The sequence below is a fragment of the Neovison vison genome, chromosome 7, assembly GCF_020171115.1.
Source record: "Neovison vison isolate M4711 chromosome 7, ASM_NN_V1, whole genome shotgun sequence".
Lineage (NCBI taxonomy): Eukaryota > Metazoa > Chordata > Mammalia > Carnivora > Mustelidae > Neogale > Neogale vison.
In genome coordinates, this window is record NC_058097.1 from 188,917,968 (window position 1) to 188,936,835 (window position 18,868).

An 18,868-nucleotide genomic window follows, 5' to 3' on the forward strand; every position below is an offset into this window, starting at 1 on the left:
TTGCCTGAGGTCACACTGTTAGGAAGTAGTAGACTGAGATCTTGTTCTGTGTGATTCTAGAACTTACACTAGATTGCACGTACCCCTTACTAAGAGGGTAGTTGGTCAGTGAAGTCCATAAGATTAATTTCTTTGTGTTTATGTGTCCCCTGCTCATCTTTTGCTGGGTCCCCACCAAGGCATCGATTTCCATTTGTTTGGACACAGAGAACAGATGGCCCACCTCCCAGCAAAGTGGGGATTGGCAGGGGGAAGGAAAGAGACCGAGGACCCAAAGGCACTCCTGAACAGTGTCACATGGCTTCCATGACCATGGAAATAGAGGAGCAGAGAAGGTTCTAGTTACTGAGTTAGCTGCTAGTTTCCTGCCCACTGTTGCTGGTTTGTAGACCGGTTCACAACCTTTCATACTCTCAGATAGGTAGGCATTTGGCCCAGCAGCCAGGTGATAACTATCGAACAAGGAAAAATAGGCAGATACATAGGAAAAATGCTTCCCAGCCCCGGAGGTGCCTCACCAGCAGTGAAAACGTGCCACAAGCCCCACCTCCCTTAGGCACAGAGGCCTTGATGCCCCTATCTGGATGTTACCTTCAGCCAGCCCCACCGACTGAGAAGGAGGAGACTGATGTTCAAGGGCTATGGGCAGGACCAGCTTTCCTTTCCATATCAGTTTGAGGACATAGGCCAGGCCAGGAGGCAGAGTGGTGGAGGTGACAAACGAAATGCAGGAGTAGAGTAAGACAAGTATAAAGAACTAACTTACAGCCTTGTGGGTTATAATCCCCTTAAAAGCGCTCGGTGGGGCGCCTGGGTGGCTCAGTGGGTTGGGCTGCTGCCTTCGGCTCAGGTCATGATCTCAGGGGCCTGGGATCGAGTCCTGCATCAGGCTCTCTGCTCAGTGGGGAGCCTGCTTCCTCCTCTCTCTCTCTGCCTTCCTCTCTGCCTACTTGTGATCTCTGTCTGTCAAATAAATAAATAAAAATCTTAAAAAAAAAAAAAAAGCGCTCGGTGGAGGGCTGCCCCTTCGATCCCCAGTCAGGGGCTCCTTTTCCATGTACCCCTGGAGGGTCTGCTTTGTCATGGGACCCTGTGTCAGGATCCTTCAGACTCTCTGGTGGCCAGTGGGAACATTGTGTCCTACACAGCCAGGAGAAGCAAAGGGGGCTATGAGCAGGAGTGTATGCTGCTCTGAGGAGGTTTATTTTAGTCTTCCATTTTCTTACTCTGAAGTGAGCATCTATCTACTCATGTCAAGATGGCTTAGCTGCTGGAAAGACTGCTCGGTGAGGCGGGTATGGAGTCTGTCTCCAGGAGAGTAGGTTATTACAGATGATAGGCATGAAACAAGGAATTACAGTGTACTCTGGGTGAGGAGAAGAGCAGTTCAAAGGGGTAGGAGAGCAAAGAGCAAGATAATTCTATTAATCAGTTCATATTTGCAAGCTGACTTTTGAAAAGGTTGTTTTTGAACTCACGTAACTAAGAGTCTAAGTGTAGCCTTCAGGCGCAGCTGGACCCAGGTGTCTGAAGAATGCTACCGGGGACGGACACACTCTCCATCTCTCGAGCTCTGCTTCCCTCTCGCTTAGTTCATTCTCAGGTAGGCTTTCTTTCAACAGTGGCAAAGTGGTCCCCAGCAGCTTATTTTCCATCTGCTTAGTGCACAAGAGGAAGTGGTGTGCCTCTTTCCCAAAAGCTCCTGGAAAAGTCCCGAGGGGTGTTTTCACTGGTCTGACTCAGTCACCATGGGTGGGGAAGGGGGTTGCTCTCCCTGGCCAGAGTTGCATCCTGAGCCTGCTCCCAGAGTCCGAAGGGGAGCTTAGCTCCACTTCTCTCACTTGGACTGAGATTAGGGAAGGCTGGATCACTGCAAGAAAATTCAGTGCTATCACCGAAGAGGGGAGACAAACCATGTGATCTTTACTAATGGGTTACCCAAGATAGTAGATGAGGGCAAGCATCTCTTTTTAAAGTGTCCCCATTTTTCAAGACACCTGGGTGGCTCAGTGGTTTAAGCCTCTGCCTTGGGCTCATGTCATGACCTCAGGGTCCTGGGATCGGGCCCCGCATCAGGCTCTCTGCTTCCTCCTCTCTCTCTCTGCCTCCCTCTCTGCTTACTTGTGATCTCTGTCTGTCAAATAAATAAATAAAATCATTTTTAAAAAAATGAAAAAGTACCCCATTTTCTAAAAAATTTATTTGACAGAGATCACAAGTAGGCAGAGAGGCAGGCAGAGAGAAGTGGGGAGGGGAGAAACAGGCTCCCCGTGGAGTAGAGCCTGATGCAGGCCTCCATCCCGGAACCCTGAGATCATGACCTGAGCTGAAGGCAGAGGTTTTAATCCACTGAGCCACCCAGGCGCCCAAGTATCCCCATTTTTAAATGAAAATGGAATGATAGCACAGCAGCATTTTGCAGCCTTCAGTGATGCCACGTTGTACATTAATGACTGCTGACTCCATAAAGAACTCTAGGCAGGCATTCTGTCCCCCAACAGCCTTGTGGAATCAAACGTGAGTCCATTCCTGTCTCTGGTACCAGCCACCAATTTGCAGGCAGTGTACCATGAGTGTGCAAACAGCAAAATGCAGACTGTGAGAATCAGTACATGTCAAATGGCCTGGATTCTTCCCCAAAAAAACTGCAAGGGAAAGAAAGAAATGACCGGAAATATGTAGACTAAAAGAAACTATTTAAGTTTTTAAAGTTATTTAAACACACCATAGTCCCATAGATGGCCAGGGCTACACAGTAGTGCCTAGGGATGCATGTGAGGTTGAAAAAACCCCACTTAAAAATGCAAGGAACAGGGGCCCCCAGGTGCCTCAGTCAGTTAAGTGTCTGAGTCAGGCTCCTTGCTGGGCGTGGAGCCTGCTTAAGATTCTTCCTCTCCCTCTGCTCCTCCACCCCTCTAAAAAATGCAAGGAATAACTGAAAAGATAAAGCCCTCCCTCCAGATGTGCTTTGCCAAACTAGAAAAATGTCAACATTTTTACATAAAGAAGTGATTATTATAAAAGTTGGGTGAGCGGTCACTTGTGAGGCCGGGAAGGGACTGTGACTAGGATAGGTTTCTGGGGCGGCCGGCAGAGTTCCAGTCCTTGAACTTCGGTGATGGTTGCACGAGTGTTTGCCTTAGAATAATTTGTTAAGCCACACATCCGTGTTACTTCCATATCTGTATTTTACTTAACATAAAAAGGCTTTCGGAGGGAGGTGCGGAAGGGCGTGAGCAGGCAAATATACCTAGTGTTAGGCAGAGGCACTTAACCCAACACCTGAGGGGCTACCTGAAGAGGAAGGGACTGTTAGGTTGAGATTTGCAGAGAGAGTCAGAGGTAACCAGGGGAAGGTGAGTGAAAAGCAGGACAACATTCTGGCCCGGGGGGGGGTGCGTGTGCAGAGGGCCTCAAGAGCATGGTGCTTACAAGAGAGTGATGAGAGATGAAGCTGGAAAGACAGGCTCACCCAGTGGGTTACTTATAAGTGATTTGCAATGACGTGGATGGAACTAGAGGGTATCATGCTTAGCGAAATAAGTCAATCAGAGAAAGACAACTGTCATATGATCTCCCTGATACGAGGAAGTAGAGATGCAGCTTGGGGGGTTTGAGGGGAAGGAAAAGAATAAATGAAACAATATGGGATCGGAACGGAGACAAACCAAAAGAGACTCTTAATCTTACAAAACAAACTGAGGGGGGCCGGGAGAAGGGGGTAGGGAGAGGGTGGTTGGGTTATGGACATTGGGGAGGGTATGTGCTATGGTGAGTGCTGTGAAGTGTGTAAACCTGGCAATTCACAGACCTGTACCCCTGGGGCTAATGATACATTATATGTTTATTAAAAAATTAAAAAAAAAAAAAAAGATTGGGACTCTGTCCTAAGAGCAACAGGAAGCCCAGTGCAGGACGGTGTTCTTGAGCCATTGTCCTGCTCCCAGTATGGAGATGGAATTAGAGGGGGCTGAGAAGAGAGGCGGGAAGGTCTGCTGGGAGGCTGTCACAGTTGTCTTGTCTACATTTTAGCCTGAGCCAGGTTAGTAGCAAGAGGGCTGGGAAGAAAAGGACAGATGGGAGGGGAATTTGAACAATAGAATTGACAGGGTTTGGTGACAAGGAAGTCAAAGGTGATTGCCAGGCCTCTGGCTTGGGCATCCAAGTGGGCGACCATGCGCTTTCTGCAATAGGAATGCCCATGGAAGGGTGGTCTGAAGACAAAAGCTCTATTTTGAGGGGCCTGGATGGCAGTCAGGCAGAGCTGCTGGCAGGGAGCTGGCTGGAGGGATCTGGGAGTCTAGTGAAGCAGGAGCCGAGCAGTCCGAGCTGGAGCCACCAACCTGTCGATCCCCTGCACGGAGGTAGTGTTGGGAGCCGTGGTGCTGGACATGCCTCCCCAGGAACACAGTTGAGTCAGGGCCCAGCACAGAGCCCTGAGATGCCAACGCTGAAGGAGTTGGGAGGGGAGGCAGCCAGCCACGTGGGAGGCAGCCAGGAACGTGTGGAGACCAGAGGCCAAGGGAACAGAGGGTGTGGAGGCTGGAGTAGGGTGAGGTGTGCTGAGAGGTCCACAAATATGCTAGGCAGATGCCTGCAGGACTCCGTGGCATGGAGATCACCGGGGTCTGGGGGGAGCCAGCCTGGGGGAAGCAGTGAAGGCAGAAGTCAAGAAGCGCCTCTGGCTGTGGGACATGGGCTTCGGAGAGAAGAAAGCAGACCCAACCGAGGTCCACAGGCTTCCTAAAGGGCCTTTGTTTTTTTTTTTTTTTTCTTTCGTTTTCAAAGAAACAACATGATTTGCCCAGTGTTATTGGAGTGGAAACTGGAGCGGGAGAGATGGAAGGTGCAGGGGAAGGAAAAGGGAAGGGATTCAGAGCCAGGGGAAGCCTTGGCCTTGGGCAGAATCACTGGAGAGGGAGAGGCGCTGGAGAGGGGAAGGCGTGGACACAGTTGAGTTTGCAGATTTGGTGGCTAAGAGTTGAGGAGTTTTTCAGCTGAAGGTTTGCATTTCAGCAAGAAAGGAAAGTTGTCTATAGAGGGGTAGTGGGGAAGTGTGGAGGAGGAGGCCTGCAGAGTTGTAAAGTTTGTGAAGGAGGCATCACAAGGAAAAAGAGGGTGTGAGGAGTTAAGGAAGAAGTTGGCAGCTGGAGATGGAACCTGGAGTTGGAAGCTACGTCCCCCCAGCCCTAGTTCTTAGCACCTCTGTAACCCCAGAAGAGCCACATAACTTTTCGAGCCTCGTGGTTCACTTTCAAGAGGAGGTACTGGTAAGTGCTGCCCCAGTGGGTTGTTCAGACCCCACGGGAGAAGCCACGTAACCATGAGCCACGAAGTAAAGCGCCAAGTACACCAGCACCTCGGGGCTGTTCTCTGCAACGTCCAGGCCTTTCCTTTCTTCACCTTCTCCTCCCGCTGCAGGCCTGGGTTGCCAACTACGAGAGACCCCGAATGAACGCCAACTCCCTGCTGGCCAGCCCCACGGGCCTCAGCCCCTACCTGCGCTTCGGCTGCCTCTCGTGCCGCCTCTTCTACTACCGCCTGTGGGACCTGTATAAAAAGGTGAGGGGGTGGCGAGGCCACCATGCCCTGCCCCCACTTGCGGCCCCGCGGACCACCTTCTGGGCCAGTCAGACACCCTGCAGAGGGTTGGCGGGGACCGGGCTGTGGATTCTAGGGATGCTTACGTGTGTGTATGGTCCAGAGAAGGTGGGGGGTCCACATCCAAGACGTGGCAGAGCCCAGCACCACCCAAACAGCTGATCTAAGTAATCTCCAGGTTATCAAGTAGAGCAGGACGGGCCGAAAAGCTGAGCTCAGGGTGTGACCCTCGAGGTGGCAGATCCGCCGCGAGCAGGTGGATGGGGGGCAAGCATTCAGGCTGGGAGGTAGGGAGGGCAGGACTGGAACCAGAGCTGAGCAGAAGAGCGCAGCAGTCCTCTGTGGGGCTGGTCCACAGCATGTAATGGGGAGTGATAGAGCTGCTCTCTACCACTGACGAGGAGATGACCTGGGCTGAAGGCAGGGTTGTCCTCTATGGACTGCAGGCAAATAACCCTAAGGTGGCACGCCTGTCCCCAGAAGGAAAAGAGGGGGACACATCCAACTGTCCACCTTCAGCAGGTCGCCCTTCCATCTGTGTCGTTTCATGCTGTTTTCCTGTCCTTGCCTGGAGCAGGATGGGATGGCATGGGGTGGCTGTGCCAGTTTGAAATCTTGGGATTTCAGGAAAGTCGTTATTTGCAGGGAGGCCTGGGCTGATCTTTCAGTTCCCTCAGACCCCAGATCCAGGCCGTCATAATCACTTATTTAACCAGAATCTAAAGTGAGCATTTTTTATGCACTGATGGGAAAACTCCCTTTGACTCTGTAGAAAGTGGAGCCAAGCAGGGACCCTTGAGGACAAGGGTGGGCCAGGCCTGAGGAGTTGGGTTCCCGGTGCCCACAGCCAGGGTCTGGGGTTTCAGACTGCGGGCATGCTGGGCCACTGCGAGGGCATAGCCCCTTCACGTGTCTATGCCACCACATTCATTGAGGCTCCAGATTGCTCTGTGGGAGAGATCTGAGTCACCCGGCGCCGGGGGCTGGGCGAGTGTTACATCCATGTGCTACCCCACCCCCCAGGTGAAGCGGAACAGCACACCCCCTCTCTCCCTGTTTGGGCAACTCCTGTGGCGAGAGTTCTTCTACACGGCAGCCACCAACAACCCCAGGTTTGACCGCATGGAAGGGAACCCCATCTGCATCCAGATCCCCTGGGACCGCAACCCCGAGGCCCTGGCCAAGTGGGCCGAGGGCAAGACAGGCTTCCCTTGGATTGACGCCATCATGACCCAGCTGAGGCAGGAGGGCTGGATCCACCATCTGGCCCGGCACGCCGTGGCCTGCTTCCTCACCCGCGGGGACCTCTGGGTCAGCTGGGAGAGCGGGGTCCGGGTGAGTCTCTCTCAGGGGAAGCAGGCCCATACCCCTCTCATCAGGCCCAGCAAGGGTAGCCCTCTTCTGGCCTGGGGCATGGGGTGGGATCCCTGGATCCAGGGGATCCCCTCCAGATCCTTCTTGTCTTGTCAGCAGGAGGGCTTTGGCTCTTTTTCCTCCATGGGGCGTGTGGTAACTTGGGGAGGACCCTAGCAGTAGGTCCCCATCGAGGCTGACTGTCTCACCCTCTCCCCACCTAGGTATTTGATGAGCTGCTCCTCGATGCGGATTTCAGCGTGAACGCGGGCAGCTGGATGTGGCTGTCCTGCAGTGCTTTCTTCCAGCAGTTCTTCCACTGCTACTGCCCTGTGGGCTTCGGCCGCCGCACGGACCCCAGTGGGGACTACATCAGGTAAGGATGCAGTCCAGGCTGTCTGGCTCCTGGCTGCTGGGACCGGCTCCTAAGATAAGATAGCCTTGGGGGGGGTTGGTTCGCATGGGTGGCTCAGTCCTTAAGTGTCTGCCTTCGGCTCAGGTCATGATCCCAGCGTCCTGGGATCGACTCAGCAGGAAGCCTGCCTCTCCCTCTCCCGCTCCCCGTGCTTGTGTTCCCTCTCTCTCTGTCTCTGTCAAATAAATAAATAAAATCTTTAAAAAGTAAAACATAGATACCCGTGGTCCTTCGAAGGAAAGTCGCAGCATGCTGACCCACTGTCCGATGCGTGTTTCAGGCGCTACCTGCCCATATTGAAAGGGTTCCCCTCTCGATACATCTATGAGCCCTGGAATGCCCCCGAGTCCATTCAGAAGGCAGCCAAGTGCATCATCGGTGTGGACTACCCCCGGCCCATCGTCAACCATGCTGAGACCAGCCGGCTCAACATCGAGCGAATGAAGCAGATTTACCAGCAGCTGTCCCGCTACCGGGGGCTCTGTAAGGAGCCACTACTCCCACCACCATCCCGTCCCTCACTTAAGGGATGCTCCTGTGGGCTCAGCGGGGATTTCCAGGTCCTTCCTGCAGAGGGAGACCAAGTACTCTCTTCTCAGCTATTAAGTTGAGGGGCACAGGGCACTCCAGGCTGGGCTGGATCAGGCCTCTCTTAAGTGTGGCGGGTGGGAAGAAGTGGAACCTCAACGTCATGGCCCAGCACCCACTGTCCCCCGCCGCCCATCCTGTCTTCAGCTGCCCTGTGGCTCTCTGCATTCCCGTGAGATGACATTCTGATTGCTCCCCTGCCTCTCCCCCAGGTCTGCTGGCATCTGTCCCTTCCTGTGTGGAAGACCTCAACAACCCGGTGGCAGAGGCCAGCTCGAGCCAGACTGGGAGCATGAACAGTGCGGGTGAGTAGCAGCTGGCCTCCTGTGGCCTGTGTCTGCCCGGAGACCACCGCAGGACTAGAGTCACGGGGGGCTGAGGACAAAGGCCGGAATGAGTCTATGGCCCAGGTGCAGAGCTTATCGTCCACTTGGGAGAGACAAGTAGTAAAGGAACCGTGCAAGATCATTTCCGATAACACGTGCTTTGGGGGAAATAAAATTGAACAATCTGATGTGAGAGGCGCCGGGGAAGGGGGACTCCCTCAGGTACTTCAGATCGGAGCGGTCAGGGAACGCCCATCTCAGCGGGGACCCAAGTGCCGAGCAAAACCAAGCAAAACCCGGCTTTCCGGGAACTGGGAGAAGAGCATTCCAGGCAAAGGGAATAGCAAGAAGAGACCAGAGACATGCAAGGAACAGAAAGGGAAGCCAGGGTGGCCGGCCTGTCTCAAGGGAGGAGCCAGAGTGAGACAGGACAAGCTGTGGCAGGAGTGGCGTCCCCAGGCTCCGCATGGGTGAGAGGAGGAGTCTGTGGTCAGTGCCTCAAGAAGGCACAGCCTGGTGGTCAGCGGGGTGGAGGTGCGGGGGTTTGATCTAGGTTTTCAGAAGCTCACTCTGCCTGCTGTGTGGAGGGGACAGTGTGGGCAGGAGCGAGGACAGGGAGGCTAGAAAGGAGGAGCCGTTCTTGTCCAGGCAGGAGGTGGCGGCACAGCCTGGTGGTGGTGCTGAATTCTTTGCCTCCCAACACCCCCCCACCCCGCCCCACAGCCCGCCCCAGCTCTGGGCTAAGTATCAGTAAGGTGAGACCAGGAAGACCTCCTGGGTTTCTGCAGCTTGCCCAACCAGGCCGGCTCCGCAGAGGAGGTGCTGCCTCAGGAGGCTGAGCCAACGTCCCGGGGGCAATGCCTGACCTTGGAAGCAAGGGCAGCAGACAAGCCAAATCTGTCTCTGGCCTGGAGCCCGTGGGGCTTGGGCCCCAGAACTGGCCCTACTGCCAGCATGCTGGGTTATGCTCTCCTTAGACATTTCAGGGCAAGGTCACTGCTGAAAGGAAGGCTGAGGGGCAGGCCTGTGAAGCAACATGTGGGCACGGCTTCCATGCAGGCTGCCCGCTCGGAAAAGAGCTGCCACTGCCCAGTTTTGGGTCATCTTGGCTTTAGTCACAGTCCATTTGACACTTTGACTTGCGTCCCTACAGGCCCAAGACCACTCCCCAGTGGCCCAGCGTCCCCCAAACGCAAGCTGGAAGCAGCCGAGGAACCACCGGGTGAAGAACTCAGCAAACGGGCCAGGGTGGCAGAGTTGCCCGCCCCAGAGCTGCCGAGCAGGGATGTCTGAGAGTGAGTGACAGCAGCTTAGAGGCACCTTTGGGAAGGAAGGTGGGAAAGGGTTTGGAGCTAAAGGTTAAAACCCAGCAAATTAGATTAAAACCTGGTAGGGATTGCATGATTTTTTTCCTTTGGATTTCAACTTTAAATTTCTACCATTCTGACTTCCATACTTTTAAATTTTAAAAAGGATGTTTGAAAGTAAAGCCTTTTTATTTTTTTTTTTTTTTACCAACTAAGGGAAAGAGAATAGTTTTTGACTCTTTCTACTTATCAAAGTGAGTCAGATCCAACAAAAAGAAAGTAGAGCCCAGGAGGTGAAGCTGTGGGAGAATCGGCCCCGTGGCAGGGTCTGAGGAGGCTCCTGGGCCCTCTGCCACCACGGACAGGCTGCATCCTGTAGACAGGCCAGCGGAGGGCGGCACTCCCCTTCGGAAGAAAGAAAGGCAGGGGGCTGTGCGCTGGGGGGGAGGCCCAGCCCCAGCTGAGGACCAGTAGGGTCTGGCTGCCCATCATCAGTGCCTCTTCAAGCCACTCCTTCATTCTCACCTTCTGCATGGCCTTGGCTCTGGGCTTCCGTGTCAGCACTCCGCTTTCTTGGAAGCCCCCTGAATGTCTTGAAAAAACAAAAATAAAAACTGGCTCCTTCCACAGAGCAGGAAGGGACTTTCTTGCCTTTCTTGGGGAAGTAAAAATTCCTCTTCTCTTTGAGTCATCATCTCAGGTGTTCCTTATGCGCTGTGCCTGTGTCATTGGACTGGAGAGTGATTTTTTTTTCCTCTGTGGAACCAATTAATTTTTTTTCCCAGCCCTTCCATTTCAGGGCCAGGCGGGGCCATCTGGTTTGAGCGTCTGTGCTTAAGCGCTGTGTTTGACACTCGTGCCCTTTACCCTGCTAGGCTCTGTGTCCTAGACGTTGCTGACTGATTTGTACTGGCTTGTTCTAGAAGTACTGGCAGCCTTAGATACTACTTAGATACTACCAGATAGTATCTCAGGTGCTACTCTCTGTTATCTCTTAGCTCTGTGATACTAAGCAAAGTTTATTCTCTCTTATAAATCTGGAGCTTGCCAGGCTGGTACTCCGGCTTTCAGGTAAGAAGATCAAAGAATAGAGAGGGTAAACGTCTGGGTCAGGGTTGCTCAGGAAGCTAACGGCATCCAAGTCAGAATGAAATTGTTGCCAGCAGGTGTGTGAGGAGGGAACATGAGCATATAAGATGTGTTATGATCCCCATCCACAAGCATTTAACAGTCTCCTTAGAAAAGAATACAAAGAATTTATGATTCCTAGGCGGCACACGCTTCCCACAGACCGGCTGTTGGTAGGTTGGGGTGATCACGGAACAGGACACAGACCTTTACACTTGGGGCTGAAAGGTGAGTTGGATTTAGGCCACAAGGAGGGCATTTCGGACAAGAAAAATAGCTTCAGGATCACATGATCTTCCATAAATTCCTTAACTGCTATGAGATTTCGTTTCCTCACCTCTAAATTCCTTGGTCATAAAGGTTCAATTATTAAATAGATCTGTCAGGTAGGAATGCGTGGGGCCATCAGGAGTAGTAGAGCTGCCTGCTGTGGCTCAAGCAAGTAGGGATTTATTTTTCTTCCTAACAAGAGGCCCTGAGGTGGGCATTGCTTGGTGGCTCAGCAATGTCAGAGCCCGTTTTTCTGCGCTTCTCTTGCTTCATGGTCTCAAGGTGGCTGCCACAGCCTCAGCCATCAGTTCCTGGACACTGTCATGCTTACTGGGATATTGAGACATGCCGAACAAGGCTGACAAGGGCCTTCCGTCTTGGGTGCATCTTGGTGGAGGAGACAGACAAAGAACAAAGTCAAGAGGCTCTACATGATATGAAAAAAATTAAAGTTGGTAAGAAGATAGAAAGTAAAGGTTGGGGCATAGTGAGGGTTGCAATTTTATATTAAGAAGATTATCAGGAGATGCCTCTCCTCCTCTTTACGAAGAAAATAAAAGCTTTCCCAGAGGGGCACCTGGGTGGCTCAGTGGGTTAAGCCTCTGCCTTCAGCTCAGGTCATGATCTCAGGGTCCTGGGATCGAGTCCCGCATCTGGCTCTCTACTCCACAGGAAGCCTGTGTCCTCCTCTCTCTCTCTCTGCCTGCCTCTCTGCCTACTTGTGATCTCTCTGTATCAAATAAATAAACAAAATATTAAAAAAAAAAAAGAAAGAAAGAAAGAAAAGCTTTCCCAGAATACCACTCCCCCAGCTTTTCACATTGGTCTCATGACTCCAGACTAAGAAATCCACACCCAGTGTGGAAAGTGAGCATCTGGATTGTCGGGATTGGTTTAGACCATTGGTTTTCCAACTTGAGTGAGCCGTAGAATCCCCTAGAGGATTTGTTAAACCACAGATTCCTGGGCCCCACTCCCAGAGCTTCTGATTTTGTAGGTCTGGGCTGAGGCCCGAGAATTTGCATTTCTAACAAGTTCCCAGCAGGTGATGATGCTGCCATTCTGGGACTGAACTCTGAGAGTCACTGACTTAGACCAATCATGATTCATTGTCTGTGTCAGGCCCATGAGCCACTGCTAGGTTTTGGTAGTGATGAAGTGTGGATACTGGTAGACCGCTAACAGTGTCAAGGTAACATACAAGCCCAATGCCTGGCTCATAAGCTCACAAGTATCCACTATTACTATTATAGATACTGTTACCGTTATTATTTTAGAAGAACAGAAGACTACTGTTGGGTTGGATCAGGAAGGGTCCTAAATGTCAGGCAAGTGAATCCTTGGTATACTCTGGACGCCAGGGGACATTTTGGAATAGGAGAGTGAAGTGATCAAACTGGCATTTTTGGAGGCGTTAGTCTGGGGCCTGCAGAGGAAATGGTGGCAGTGTGGGAGCCAGCTGATGAGAGGTGATAGCCGTGACCCCAAATGAAAACATTACAAGGGTGCAGAAGTCAGCCTGTCTCTGGCCTCGCCCTCCCGGAAATTATTCTTTGGCCTATTAGGATCTTAAGGTCTGATTCTCAAGGTTTACTATGCCCTTCGTCATGGCTCTTTGCTCAGAAGTGGGAGCCAGGAGGCCAGAGGACAAGACAGACTGGAGAGGAAGGCACATGTTCTTTGGAAACCCTGCAAGAAGAGAGGACACTGGGGTCTCACTGTCTGCCGCTGTTAGTGCCTGGTTCTCGGCATCCAGCATCCCCATCCACAAAACAGTGACAATAGCACCTCATCTGGGCGCCTGGGTAGCTCAGTGGGTTAAGCCTCTGTCTTCAGCTCAGGTCATGATCTCAGGGTCCTGGGATCGAGCCCCACATCGGGCTGTCTGCTCTGCAGGGAGCCTGCTTCCTCTTCTCTCTCTCTCTCTGCCTGTTTCTCTGCCTACTTGTGATCTCTCTGTCAAATAAATACATAAAATCTTTAAAAATAAAAAAAAAAAAATAGCACCTCGTCACCTGCCCTGCCCATCGAACATACCTGGCAGGGGAAGCAAGTGTAAAAGCATACATTCAAAGCCTTTGAACAAGTAAAATGCACCAGGGAGATGAAATCATGTTCCCATCTTGCCCATGTTTCTCAGGGCATCTTGGATTGGTTAATGTTAATTGTTAATGTCAGTGAGAGGCAGCCCTCTGGGCTGAGTAGGCCACATAGCTGTGCCCACATGGCCTGCGCTGACACCACGTTATACTGAGAAGACTTGCCCCCTTTCCCCTCTTCTCTTAGTCATTTTTAGTTGTGTGTCCTGGAGCAGGGTACTTAGCCTTTCGAAGAGACGCTGTCAGGTATCTGTAAAGTGGGACTACTCAGTCTTGACCAGCCTGAAGGCTCCATCCTGAACCTTCTGAGGCCCCGTTCAGCTCTGAGCTCTATCGTTTTGTGGTTCTGTTATTTCTAATGCTTCAGACCTGTTACAGTTCGCAGGGCAGACAATGATTTACAGTGTAAAACATGCCCTGATACCAGTAGGTTTCACGTTTACCTAAAACCCATACTGATGTCTGTTCTGCATCTGGTTTTATTGTACAATGTTCACTAAACTGAAAAATAAGCCAGCCCCCGAATAGCTGTTTCAGAGGCTTTCCCATAAGCCCCAAAGCTGCTGACTTCCCAGGATTCCATTAGCCTCCAATTGTGTCCAGATTTTTCTTATTGGTCCAAACATTTTGCCATGGGGAACCAGCTCACGTGAGCCATTTACCCATCGGCTGGTGCACAGCGATCTGTTGAGAGAAGCCCCACTGAATACAAAAGGCTCCTGACAGAGGATCGCCCCTCCCATTCCCTCCCCTGCCCACGGTTCACCAGAGCTGGGTTAGCCCTGGAGCTTCACTGCCAAAAGCCTGAGCCCCTGCACTCTCCTTATCGTTTTGGCACTTCTTGCGTTGTGTGTCCCTCCTTAGAGGAAGCACTGTGTGTGAAAGGCAGCGGGCAGTCTGAAACGCTACACAGTGGAAGACAGTGCAATGGCCGGGCTTCCCGCCCAGATCAGCCAGTGCACGGCGGTCCTGCTGCTCACTGCCCGGGAGCCTTTGCCTGCCATGTTGCCACCCCTCTGCTTCTCACCCTGGAAATGAGAAGTTGGGATATGGGCGGGCCGTGTCCCTTTTCACTCCCCAACTCCATCCCCCCAGTGGCTGCTGGTTGACTGACATCCCCTCCTTGTTGCTTGTAGGATTTGTATGGTGCGGGGAGGGACAGTGTATCATTGACATGAGGAATGAGACGGAGCTGAGAGCCCAGATTTGTACCCCATCATGGCCCGTCTGGGCCCAGCTGCACCTCTGTTCTTCCCCATTTCTAACTTGGGAGTCTGTAGCAAACCTTCTGCCCCTGTTAAGCTTGGGGACACTGAGACTTGGTTACAGGCTCCAAATGAAGTTTCCACCCACCTTATCTGCTGAGACAAACTCCAGCATGCGCTTCACGCACACCCCTTCCGGGCTAGGATCGGGGGCAGGGCGGCCTCACAGACTGGGCTTTCTTGTTCACATCTGGCACACAGGTTGGGGGGCATGTAGCCCTAACACTGGGTACACCGAGGGGGGCACCATTAAGTCACTTTGTGTTCCAGCAGCTGCTTCTGGGGTTGCTGTATTTAACAACAGGTTGAAAGAGTCGGACAATTGAGAGATTGATTTTTCAGCACATGTTTTATGAGTTGATTTTTCCCTTGGTGCCTCCCCCACGCTGTTCTTCCCTTTCTCTTAGTGCTGCTGTCATCACTTTCCTACAGGGCCTCATTTGCCTTCCCCAGCCCCTTTTTTCTGCAGACTTAGGCTCTGGCTTGAGAACGAGAGCATGAGGAACGGTCTAGTTATGTGCCGATCAAGCAGCTTGAGGAACTAGTTGACTAGGCCTTTGACTAACTTTGTGGACAAGAACAAGCTGGTTCTTCCAAACCATGGGGTTCTGTATTTGTGGTTTTGAACCCATCACAGAGGGACTTGGGTCACTGGGCCATATCTGTGGCCACACACTGCCACCCCCTTCCTGAGCCTGCCACATAGCACAGTTTTGCCCAAGTCAACATGGGTGTGAAGTGTTAGCCTTAGAGCCATGTGGCTGCTTAAATTCTCAGGTTTTTTTTTTTGGAAGATTTTACTTATTTATTTGATAGAGAGAGCACACAAACAGGAGGGACAGGGAGAGCAGACTCCCTGCTGAGCAGAGAGCCCGATGTGGGGCTCGATCCCAGGACTCTGAGACCATGAACGGAGCTGAAGGCAGATGCTTAACTGACTGAGCCACCCAGGCGCCCCAAGTTCTCAGTTCAGGCGTTTGTTGTCATCCTTTGGAAAATGTTGGAATTGTGATGCAGAATAATTGAGCTGACAAATGTATTGCTCGGGTTTTTTTTATTGCGACAGGGTACATCTTAGGCTCTCGTAGTGACTGGAGTACCCGTTACCAGTGTATGCCAGATAGAAAAGGGAAGCATTGCACATGAAAGAACATAGCCTCTTGATTATTATACTTTAAAGTACATGAGAATCATTATAAGCCCAATTCTAATTCAGCAAATGCCATCAACAGATTGTATGCTGGGTCATTTTCACTGTGGGGTGTAAAAAAAAATCACCAAGACAGCTGACAGGCAAAGCATATTAGAAAATAATCTTATAAATTTGATTAAAAGTGCTCACAAAGTCATCTGATTCACAGACAGTGTTTTCTATATATGTGGGCCTGGGAAGTCTTAGGCCATCCCCCGAGAAAACATAATGAAAACGAGTAGCTAAGAAGAGAAAGGATTTTTGATGCTTTTTGGTAAAAAGACCTTCTAAGCATTTGAATTAAACCAGTCCCTGAAAAGGGCATTTTTAACCAAAAGCAAGCCACTACTGTTAGCAAGCACATGTATCCATTATTCATGTGATCTCAGGAGTGAAGGCAGGGCTCGTGTCCTCTCTTCCACAAAGGCCCCACAGACCCTGGACAGCCACCATAGAGAGCCATTGCCCAATGAAGTAAGTGCGCATCTCCTCCCTTGTAGGGTCAAGAGGGAGAGGGAGCCTGGAAATCAGTCCCTTAACACATACCCAGTATCACCTTCTGTTGCTAAGCCCTGGCTGCATAAGCAACAATCAGAAGCATTTAGAGACAAGTTCGCCAGAAGCTATGAAGATCACTGGCTACAATTAAATGATTTGCCTACACAGTTAGGCTGCCAGGTGTTTGATCAGAGAATCTGGGAAAGAGGAGGCTTTCTCTCTCCTTAGTTACAAAGAAGTCCTTGCTTCAAATTCTAGATCAGTCCTGTCAGATCTACCATGGATGCCACAAGTGTAATTTTAAATTTCTAGTAACTACATTGAGAAATAAGTGAAATTAATTTAGTAATACATTTTTTTCCAGCCATACATAGGCATTGGTTTGCAAACCGTATTGGGGTTACCTGTGCTTGGGAGAGTCAGATAAAGGATGGAAGCCCTCCCCAGAAAATTGGAGCTACTCACACAGGAGAATGTGCGCCGACCTTCAAGGCCCTCATGGATCGCCCCTTAAGCCTATCCTTGGACCCAAAAAAAGTCCAAGAACCCCAGAGTAAGAGCTAGTGTTCTAAGGAATTTGTATGCACTCTATCTTCCCCCATCCCAAAAGGTGGAGAAAACACAAGAAACAGAGGTATTGGGAAGAGGACCCTCTCCAGTCCTGAAATTTGCAGTTTCAGAAGGAAAGTCATCTCTGGCTTAACGGGGGTCAGAGCAAGACCCATGTGTAAAATATATATCACATCCTGTCTCAGCAAACATATGTATGCTTTAGAAAGTGACCCATTTATTTATAGGTTAAACATGGCTAGCTGATTATTATGGTACAAGCTTAAAGGAAAAATTTATTGAAATAATACTTACATTAGGGGCCCCTGGGTTGCTCAGTGGGTAAAGCCTCTGCCTTCGGCTCAGGTCATGATCCCAGGGTCCTGGGATCGAGCCCCACATCAGGCTCTCTGCTCAGCGGGGAGTCTGCTTCCCCCTCTTTCTGCCTGCCTCTCTGCCTACTTGTGATCTCTCTCTGTCAAATAAATAAATAAAGTCTTTAAAAAAAGAAAACAATACATATATTAAAGAATGAGGCTCTCAGTACTAACCCATTCAGGTACCTGCCCTTTAGTTTGCTCTTTGTTTTCTTTCCCTAGCCTCCAGATAACTTACCATCATCCAGGTACAGTGTTTTTCAGAATCGCATTTGTCTTCAAAGGGTTGCACGTGTCCGGAGACTGATTTTGAATCTCTGGCTCCAGTGTCTGTGACCCTGCAGAGCGCGTTCCCTCTTCTCTTAAATTCTGAACTTCCGTTCATGTTGCTCGGATGTGTATTGGCCTTCGTGCCACCGTGTGAAGTTCCCTTTTGTGTCCTCCGGAAGTCTGGATGAGCAGTGCTGTGATAGATTGCTTCGTGGTGAAAATACGGGTGTTGGCGTCTGTCCTGGGTTTCCTGGCTTGGCTTGGTGACTTTTGATGCTGTCATCCTGGGCCATTGTCCTGTCTACCTTCTGTTTTCTCATCTGTATAGCTAGAGGCCATATCTTCAGGATTAACAGGATCAGGAGCTGTTTTAGTTTGCGAGCGCGGTCAGAATAAGGTGCCACCGACTGGGGGGCTTCAACAACAGAAGTCTGTTCTCTCGCAGTTCTGAGGGCTCTGCACCTGAGAGCAAGGCGCTGGCCCGTCGCTTCCCCTGAGGCCTCTCTCCTTGGCTTGCAGACAGTTGCATTCTTCCTGTGTATGCCTGTGTCCTAATCCCCTCTTGTTATAAGGTCACCAGCCATATGGGATTGGGGCCTACCCTAATCACCTCACTTTAACTTAATTACCTCATTAAAGACCCTTTCTCCAAATACAGTCACATTATGTGGCACTGGGGGTTAGGCCTTTAACATATGAATTCAGGGGAGGACACAGTTCAGCCATAATACAACTGTATAGGGGAGCCGGGGGGCTCAGTTAAGTGTCTGCCTTTGACTCAGGTCATGATCCCAGGGTCCTGGGATCAAGCCCTGCATCGGGCTCCCTGCTCAGCTTCTCCCTCTCCCTCTGCTGCTCCCCCTGCTTGTGCTCTGTCTCCCTCTCTCTCTGTCAAATATATTAATAAAATCCTTTTTAAAAATACAACTGTACAGTGCCTGACTGCATTAGGTACAGTGAGCCTTAGTATCATCTGCCTCACATCATTTAAACGTACAAACCTTTACTGGAACCCCTCAGGTGTCTGTACCCTCTGAGCTACACTAGACCTATTTAAACAGGCAACCCAGCATTGTGACTGGCCTGCCCTGTCCTCTGTTCCCAGACATGAGGCCATTTCATCCCTCTGCTCCAAATTCAGGATGTTATAAATATTTAAAATGACTCCTCCTTGTGTCTCCGCGATACCCACCCCCCAGGTCTTCTCACACAGCGCCCAGGGTTCTTTTATCTCTATGTGGAAATTTGCTTACCTGCTGATTCTAAACTCGGTCATTGCCTTCATATTCCAGTTCCTGGCCCCCGCTGGCTTCTCTTCTGCTGTTTGTTTTCTGAGTGTCTCTGGCAGCAGCCACTGTGCCTTGATTTGAAAACTGCCCTTGTCCTACCAGAGCGCCCATCACCCAGGCCTGCGGGAGTCCCTGTGACCTTCTCCTCCTCCTCTCCTGCCCTGAGCCCTGGAGCCAAGGAGGCGCCGAGGGTCTGCAGGGAGAGCTTGTCCCGTGCACTGCCTCCGAGGGGCAGTGTTCCGACCCGTGCAGCTCACGCCAGGCTCTTCCTGGTTCGCAGTCTGAGTGTCCTCAAAGAAGCAGCCAGAGGAGTTTGTGTCCCTGAGCCACCAAGCAGCGCC

At 51.1% G+C, this 18,868-nt stretch overlaps 1 protein-coding gene across 2 annotated transcripts in view; it reads left to right on the top strand.

Annotated features, from left to right (window-relative positions):
- CRY2 (cryptochrome circadian regulator 2) overlaps positions 1-18,868 on the top strand; it is a 36,067-nt gene that overhangs the window by 14,871 nt on the left and 2,328 nt on the right. For both annotated transcript variants that reach the window (XM_044259154.1, XM_044259155.1), the window contains 6 exons: positions 5,422-5,562; positions 6,625-6,936; positions 7,179-7,330; positions 7,650-7,852; positions 8,170-8,262; positions 9,437-9,578. In XM_044259154.1, the coding sequence (XP_044115089.1) occupies positions 5,422-5,562; positions 6,625-6,936; positions 7,179-7,330; positions 7,650-7,852; positions 8,170-8,262; positions 9,437-9,576 (1,041 nt within the window). In that variant the 3' untranslated portion in view covers positions 9,577-9,578. The remainder of the gene's footprint in view (positions 1-5,421; positions 5,563-6,624; positions 6,937-7,178; positions 7,331-7,649; positions 7,853-8,169; positions 8,263-9,436; positions 9,579-18,868) is intronic.